Raw genomic sequence first — 9,057 nt, 5'->3', positions numbered from 1 at the left:
CAACCAAAGGTTGTTTTTTTCTCCACTTCGTGAGTTTGTCAGACAAACAAAGGCTTGTTCGTGTGGATACCATAGAGGCACGGATGCATGATCGTGCTGAGATCATAGCTGTCGGGAGATCGAGTACACACATCAAAGGTATAACCCTCTAATCAAACTTAGTATATAATAGTTTTTCCTTTACATGGTTCTTCTGGAGAGGATCTAGTAAATTTTTCGCTGTGTTTTTCGCGTGTTTAGCGCACTAGATCCCTACCCTTATAACCTTTAAGATCTTGGGCACTACGATCACAATGTGAGACTTCCTCAACTGGATTCTACTTCTCACGACCTTTACCATGTACCTCACTGTCTTCAAGGTCTCGCGTTGTTGTATACTAGATTAAATCTGTGACTTGCCTCTATAAATCCTCAATCTTGTCTTTGGTGATATGGCCATGGTGCGAAACTTCCTCAGCTGGAATCTGTCTATCAAGACAATGATCACAACCACAACGATCATCCATGGATCTCCCCTCGGAACGGACACTTGGCTAGCGTATGGTGGTGTTGCCACCATAAGGCCTAGGGGTCAAATCCCGACTAGTAGTCGGGTGTTTGCCCTCTCTCATGTGCTATTCAACTGGCAAGGTTAGTAGTCACTCATGATTTACCTTTTCTATGTTGGCTTAGGGACGGACTGGCGGAGGTGCTGGGAGTGAGTAAATCGTCTTTTGTCACCTTAAGAAAGCTCTAATACGAAGCGCAACCACGAGATGTTGGACTCTTGGGACGTTCGTCATAACCACTTCCCGATTTACCCTAGCGGCTGGTGGAAAATTTTTGTGAGGTCGGGTCAGTCGCCCAAGGTTTGGTATTACCTAGTTTAACATTTTTTAAGAGAACTCTGATACCAACTGATGCTGGATAGGATAATGAGTATCCTACGGGTTGACGAAAAAGGAGAATTGAAGAGAAGGTAAGAAGAGAAAATCACTGTCCTCTAATTTTTATATAAAAAAAAATTATTTAATAACCTAGGATAATTCCTTAGACAATGTTTATATAAACTTTAAATTCTAAGAAATAAAGAAAGAAAAGAAATTTGAATATATGTAAACCCCACTTCTAAACAAAAAAAAAATATCAAAAAAGAAAAATTAGTAATAGAGTCATCTTAAACCCAAAATAAAAAAGATAAAAAATAAAAATTATCAAAAATATCTAAAATATTAAAAAAATCTTTTATATATATATATAGTCAATAAAGTCCTTCCCATTAATAAATCAATAAGGCATATCAATCTAAATTTATATGTATTTTTAATTAAATAAAAAAAATGATTTCACTCCCACTAATGTCCTTCATCTCCAACTACATAGTGAAATAAAGAGAGATAAATATGATTTTTTTAAGGTAAAAAAGTATTTAATTTTTAGAAGAATGAATCCCATAAGAATAGTATGAAGTAACTCTTTCATCCGATGCCAATTCGGGGCTAGTTTATATGTATTTTCAAGTTCGGTAAACACGTATAGTGTAGAGATAAGCTAGCCGTTGGTTTGAAAGGACGAGTATAATACGGCCAAAAATACTATAAGAGAGGGAAGATAGTCAGGCGGGTAAAGAAAAGACGACATGGAGACATGATCACGAAAGATACTTAACCACAGAAAAAATAAAGAAAAGATCCAAGAGGTGTCAACTCGCCTCAGTTGGAAAGAGCAGAGGCCAATGGTGCAAGTCCAAACTTTTCCCCAGGGAAGCATCCCATCCCATCCCATCTTATCTCATCCCCACCACCACCACACTAAAAGCGTGCATGGAAGTCTAATAAAAAAGGATGCTTTTTGGGGATGGCTGGTCCTCTTTTAATGCAATTCGAACCACTCCATACAGATATTTAAGATTCTACCATTAGGTTGAATTCGGCACTTCCTTTTAGTCCAATCTACTGTCCACCCGTTGCGCCACTCCTATAAAAGCAACGTTACATTATGGTTGAGTTTTCAGTGTGGCAGTCGCTGAAAATATTTGGGAGGTAAACTAATATCTTGCTTTGTACTACAATTAGTAATAGTACTAGTTGCAGTACACGCACCATCCGTTGAATTCGAGCGCAAATTTTTGTATATATTTGGGCTGTGGAGATGACAATTAAGCATCGAAGATAATGAAAAGTAGCCTGTAATTTTATTTCTGCAAAGTTGCAAAACTTTCCGTGGCTACCCGAAGCGCCAAGGTGAGATCTTTAGCTCCTTATGACAAAATATTCTACTTTCCCTTGGCGTTCGATGCAGAAAAGTAAAGTCTTTCTTTTTGTGGGGCAAATTAAACTTCACTTGTTTTTTTCCTGAGAATCTACATGCATAAAGTTGAGATTTTTGATCGACTTAATTAGTAATTAAAGATTTTCGTTGATGATTAGGACATGGCGGAGGCGAGAGAGACGGAAGAGATCGAGAAAGGTGAGGAATTGGAAGCGGCCCCGGAAACAGGAGCCGCAGAGTGGAAGCGAGTCCCGCCATGGCAGAAGCAAATAACCGTGCGCGGTCTTTTGGCGAGCGCCTGTATCGGGGCAATGTACAGTGTGATCGTCATGAAGCTTAACCTCACAACGGGGCTCGTGCCGACGCTCAACGTCTCGGCGGCGCTTCTCGCCTTCGTCATCCTCCGGTCGTGGACCAAGCTGCTGGGCAAAGTCGGCGTCCTCACCACACCCTTCACGCGCCAGGAGAACACCGTGGTGCAGACCTGCGCCGTCGCTTGTTATAGCATTGCCGTCGGAGGTAGAAAAGAGGCGTTTTTATTTTTTTTAAAATAAAAATTGTTTCCTCTATCGTCGAATGTTCAATTTGATGGTGGAGTTGTTGGCGTAGGTGGATTTGGATCGTATCTGTTGGGTTTGAACAAGAAGACCTACGAGCAAGCAGGTGTGGATACAGAGGGCAATGTTCCAGGGAGCTACAAAGAGCCTGGGATCGGTTGGATGACCGGGTTTCTTGTCACTGTTAGCTTCGTTGGATTGCTTGCCTTGGTTCCTCTCAGAAAGGTTAACACCACTCCTACCTCTTTTGTTCACTCTTATCCTTTCAATAAATTAAACTGACAAATTGACATATTTGAGGAACACTAGCAGAAAATTCTGTCTAACAGAAAGTAATAAAATAGGGAGTCACTGATTCTGCTAAATGTTTTGCCGCTAAAGTAGAATTTCCCTGTTTAATACAACCACATATATTCTGAAAATTTTCTTTAGGGAGAATACATTCTGGTGATCGCGATGACGTCGCATCCACACGTCGGCTCAAGTAACTAGAATCGGAATATTTAAGTGAAAATCATGAGGTCAGGAAAATCTGGAAGGCAGACAATAAATTCTATTGGCATAGCTTTACTTTAGGCGACTGTACATTAATCCAATAATTGGCCACCACATTTATCAGCCACGATAATGGTTCTTATTCAGTTTTTATTTTGGCTTTCCTTTTTGAGATAATACTCATTATCGATCTGAACATTTTAAATAATTCAGATCATGATCATTGACTACAAGCTTACTTATCCAAGTGGAACAGCGACTGCCGTCCTCATCAATGGCTTCCACACGCCTCAAGGAGACGAGTTGGCCAAGTGTGTGCAATTATTCGTTTGCAGCTCAATTAGCCAGTCATAATTCAACTTGTTTTTATTATTATTATTATTATTATGTTTCTTTTTTGCTATATATTTTATTCATTTATCTCATTTCTCGACAGGAAACAAGTTCGTGGATTTGCGAAATATTTCACACTGAGCTTCTTGTGGAGCTTCTTCCAATGGTTCTACTCGGGAGGTGATGGTTGTGGATTCTCACAGTTCCCTACCTTCGGCCTCAAAGCCTGGAAACAAACGTAGAAATACGCAATAATCTCTCGACTCCTTAACTAATTTACAGAGTACCACACCTAATTTGAAATCCTAGCTAATTAATCATTCATTTATAATCGCGGGCAGGTTTTTCTTCGATTTTAGCCTGACATACGTGGGAGCTGGCATGATATGTTCCCATATTGTGAACCTTTCCCTCATGCTCGGAGCAGTACTGTCGTGGGGAATAATGTGGCCACTGATAAGTGAACTCAGAGGCGACTGGTTCTCTGCTAGCATACCGCAGAGTAGCATGAGAAGCTTGCAAGGTTACAAGGTACATGTGCTTGTCGAATTCATTTCCTCGCCCTCTCAATCACTACCCTTGGCCAATCTTGTTTGTTGTTTACTGAATTTAATTAGGTCTTCATCTCCATCGCCCTTATCCTTGGAGACGGGCTCTATAATTTCCTGAAGATTTTAGCTTTCACTGCAAGAAGCGTGCATGCCAGAGCATCGCTCAGGATCAAGCAAGGTACGAAATTCTATCGACCAAAGACTAGCTAGTCTACATATATTAATTATGGAATTAATGTCCGATGACAGATCAGGAGAACATGGTGATGGACGATCTTCAGCGCAACGAGGTGTTCAACAGAGAGACCATTCCTGTGTGGTTGGCCTACACCGGCTACGCGATCTTCGCCCTGGTCTCTGCCGTGGCGATCCCCATGATGTTCCGAGAGGTGAGGTGGTATTACGTGGTCATCGCCTACATACTCGCGCCCGCGCTCGGCTTCTGCAACGCCTACGGCGCCGGCCTCACCGACATGAACATGGCCTACAACTACGGCAAGGTCTCCCTCTTCATCCTGGCAGCGTGGGCTGGGAAGGACACGGGCGTGGTGGCCGGTCTTGTGGGCTGCGGCCTCATAAAGTCCGTCGTCTCCATCTCCGCTGATCTAATGCACGACTTCAAGACCGGGCATCTGACCATGACCTCGCCGCGGTCGATGCTGGTGAGCCAGGCCATAGGAACCGCCATGGGCTGCATCATCGCCCCCCTGACTTTCTTCCTCTTCTATAAGGCCTTCGACGTGGGGAATCCGGAGGGCAGTTGGAAGGCCCCGTACGCTTTGATCTACCGAAACATGGCGATTTTGGGAGTGGAGGGCTTCTCGGCGTTGCCTCGCCACTGCTTGCAGCTTTGTTATGGTTTCTTCGGCTTCGCAGTCGCAGCGAACGTGATCAGAGATGTGTTTCCCGGCAAGTACGGGCGGTGGGTTCCCTTGCCGATGGCCATGGCGGTGCCGTTCCTGGTGGGAGCCAACTTCGCCGTCGACATGTGTGTAGGCAGCTTGATAGTCGTCGCTTGCCATAAGATTGACGGGAAGAAGGCGGCTTTGATGGTGCCTGCGGTTGCGTCTGGCCTAATCTGCGGGGATGGATTGTGGATTCTTCCCTCCTCATTTCTCGCTCTCGCCAAAGTCAAACCTCCTATTTGCATGAACTTTTCAGCTGCTTAACTACCAGTACCGGTACATGTACAGATATTTGAGCAAGCCAACCATGTCCATCGGAGGAAATTGATACTGTGGCGGCCGGTCTTTCAAAATAATATAATTGTTGGGCAGCGCGAGTGCAAGGATATATAATTTACAAAAGGTAGTCAGAAATTTCGAAATAGGCAATAATTATAAACACGAGCTGATAAAAGATCAGAGTCGTTGAGCTTTCCATTCAGGGGAGGACTTGAGAGCCTGTGAAAGTATTGCTTAAATAGCATGATGCACAGAGTTTTTAAGTTATAGGTGCTCCACCACCACCAGCGGGTATTATTATTGTTATTACTATTTTTATATATAATTAAGGTATTCAAGTCTTATTATTATAAGACTAATTTTAAGATGATTTCTCCAATTTCATAGAAGTTTTTTTTGTTAATCATCTAGATAAATTGAGAACTACATATGAATTTTAACTGACGATCTAATGTTATATTTTTCAAATTCTCCAGATGTAATATATCTTGGATGAAATTTAAACTTTTATTATCTAAGGAGTCTATTCCACTTCTTATCTTCATAGTAAAAGTGATTACGCTTACTCTAGACTAAAAGTAAGTGGGGTTGGAGCCCATCTTAGCCCAAGGGTGATTTCGCCTCTCATCCCATTGCCCACCTTGTATCATACCATCATAGTCTAGAGGTCACAATCGAACTAGGGGTGCTCTGGTTATGACATTGTATCCTTTGATTGAGGTGCCAGGTTCAAGCACCCTCCTGCGCAGATTCTTATCAATTAAGTGGTATCGTTCACCCAAAAATCCCTTCGGGAGTTTCTGATAAGGGACCGTTTCGGCGGTGGTGTTTGTTGGGACCGAAAAGTAGCTAGAGGGGGGGTGAATAGCTCGTCGCTCGCTAGGTGCTCGTCGTTGCTTGTTTCTTCAAAGATGTGCAGCGGAAATACAAGAAACAAACCACACAACGCTAACAAGGTTAGTTTACTTGGTATCCACCTCACAAGAGGTGACTAGTCCAAGGATCCACACCTACTCACGCACCCTCCACTAATAAAACCCTCCTTTTCGGTAACTACCGAAGGCGGAGAAGTCCTACAAGTTCACACTACAAGAGGAAGGGGAAAGGATACAAAATACAAGCACAAAGCTTACAATAAGTACAAGAAAACTCTAACCCTAGCTTTCTTCCTCTTGCAATAGATCCGCCTCTTGACTTGGAAGAACCTCCAAGAACTTCAAGAACTGGCGTGGAGAGCTCTGTGGAGTCGCCGGTGAAGATCTGAGCTCTGTCGTGGAAGCAATGCCGAAGGAAATGAACGCCTGCGGCTTAAATCGACGCTAACGGTCGAATCCCGATCGATTGGAATGCTCCCAATCGATCGGGGAGGCTTTGGATCGATCCACGGATCGATCCAGAGCGCCTTTGTGCTCTTTGGAATAGCCTGGATCGATCGGTGGATCGATCCAGGGCTTATCACGCATAAACAGCAGCTCCCAATCGATCCACTGATTGATTGGGACCTCTGGATCGATCCACCGATCGATCCAGAGGGGTTCTGTTCGCGGGGACTCACCGGATCGATCGGCCGATCGATCCAGATCTTTTGGATCGATCCACTGATCGATCCAGATCTGCTGGATCGATCCACTGATCGATCCAGATCTGCTGAATCAATCGGCTGATCAATCCAAATCTGTTGAATCAATCGGCTGATCAATCCAGATCTTGGTTTTTGCCCAAAACCAAGTCCAAAGCCCCCTAAACCAACATCCAGTCAACCATGACTTGTTGGTACATAAAACCTAACATCCGGTCACCCTTGACCATCTAGGATTCTCTCACCAAGTGTCCGGTCAATCCCTTTGACCCACTTGGACTTTTCTCCTCTTGCCAAGCATCCGGTCAATCCGTTCGACCTACTTGGACTTTTCTTCCTCGTGCCAAGTATCCGGTCAATCCCTTTGACCTACTTGGACTTTCACCAGATGTCTGGTCAACCTTGACTCATCTGGATTTCCCCGTGTCTGGCTTCACTCACCAGGACTTCCCTTCTGCCTAGCTTCACTCACTAGGACTTCTCTTCTGCCTGGCTTCACTCACCAGGTCTTTCACCTAGCTTCACTCACTAGGATTTTCACCTGGCTTCACTCACCAGGATTTTCCTTTGCCTGACTTCACTCACCAGGACTTTCACCTAGCTTCACTCACTAGGATTTCCTCACTGCCTAGCTTCACTCACTAGGTCTTTCACCTGGCTTCACTCACCAGGATTTTCCTTCTGCCTAACATCCTAGTTAGGACTTCTCAGTCAAGTATCCGGTCATCCTTTACCTATTTGACTCTTCTTCAATCAACCTTGTATTGTCAAACATCAAAACCCAAACCAAGACTCAAGCTTGGTCAACCTTGACCTGAGGGATGTTGCACCAACAGTGTTGATAACTATAAAAAATTTACCCATACAGTTTCGACCCCGCGGGTCATCCGAGTTGGTATGTGGCGGGTGTTGCCATAATGAGGTAGCAGGGTCGATCCTTGGGGCAGCTGGGGAATAAATCCCCTATCCCCGTATTACACCCTGTCCGTCACATGCTCGCTCGAATCAGGGTCGGCTCTGAGGCATGTCACCAGGGGCGACGGCCAAGGACCCCCTAATATTTAGGGGCCCCTAAATTTGACATGTACATATAATATATATTATATATAATTAGATTGTTTTAATAAAAATCTAAAAAATATATTTTATTAGATTATTTTAATAAAGGTCTAAATATATATATTGTTGAATTGTTTTAATAAAGGTAAAAAAATCTATTAAAATTTAAGAAAGAAATCTAAAAAAGAAGAGAACGAAAAAAAGAAGGTAAACGATTTTTTTCTCTTTCTAAAATTTTATTTCTGGTACATTAATTTATTTACATAAGTCATAAGACTTTAAGGAATAAAGTATGAATCCTGAACGTTAATTTCCTCCCGTTTCTCCTTTGAATCTCTTCTAATTAAATTAGAAAAGTTTATTCTCCAATTAAAATTTTAGTTTTATCAATATCATCATTCATCAATGTATAAACTTTACCAACTTATCTATATTTTTTCTTATCATTAATATTCAATATTGATTTTTAATATTATATTGGAGTTAATATTTTATGATTTTTTTTTACAGATTTAAAAGAGTTTAAATGAATTATCCCAATATTAATCATCATAGAATAGATTATATTGATTGCTTTAAGCACAAACTAGGCTTTATTATCTTTTAACTATTATTTTCATTGCTTGTGTTTGTTTCATTGTTAGTTTTGTTGCTGGTTTTGTATGTTTTATTTTTACATTTAAAATTTGTAGTACAAATATATTTTCAAAAAAATATCAATCTCGGAGTATTAAAAGAAACAAAAGAAAAAGAGTAGAACAAATTATTAAAACTCACAAAGGTGTTCTTCGTAAATTTTTTAAAGCTAACTTTTCAATTGAAGATTCGGTCGATGAATTACAATAAGAAAGTCAAGAAAAATTAAATGATCATGCAACAAATAAATAGCAATCAAGTAATCAAGAAAAACTAAATAATCATGCAATCGATGAGTAAGAAAAATTGAGAGAAAATGATCATAATCATGCAACGAATGAGCAGAAAGAATTGAGAGAAAATGATGATCATGATTTGAATGCAAATGGCTTGACAATTTTATGTATTGAAAA

The 9,057-nt window shown here is 41.5% G+C and overlaps 1 protein-coding gene across 1 annotated transcript; it reads left to right on the top strand.

The window, feature by feature from the left end:
- The first annotated feature begins 1,944 nt into the window (after window positions 1-1,944).
- LOC121985324 (probable metal-nicotianamine transporter YSL9) lies at window positions 1,945-5,550 on the top strand. Its single transcript, XM_042538696.1, has 8 exons — window positions 1,945-2,222; window positions 2,409-2,769; window positions 2,860-3,032; window positions 3,516-3,613; window positions 3,739-3,873; window positions 3,977-4,166; window positions 4,253-4,364; window positions 4,436-5,550. The coding sequence occupies exons 2-8, from the start codon at window positions 2,412-2,414 to the stop codon at window positions 5,353-5,355; spliced, it is 1,986 nt and encodes a 661-aa protein (XP_042394630.1). The 5' UTR covers window positions 1,945-2,222; window positions 2,409-2,411; the 3' UTR covers window positions 5,356-5,550.
- Window positions 5,551-9,057: the final 3,507 nt, after the last annotated feature.

The sequence above is a fragment of the Zingiber officinale genome, chromosome 5B (genome assembly GCF_018446385.1).
Source record: "Zingiber officinale cultivar Zhangliang chromosome 5B, Zo_v1.1, whole genome shotgun sequence".
NCBI lineage: Eukaryota > Viridiplantae > Streptophyta > Magnoliopsida > Zingiberales > Zingiberaceae > Zingiber > Zingiber officinale.
This window is presented reverse-complemented; position numbering and strand designations above follow the sequence as displayed.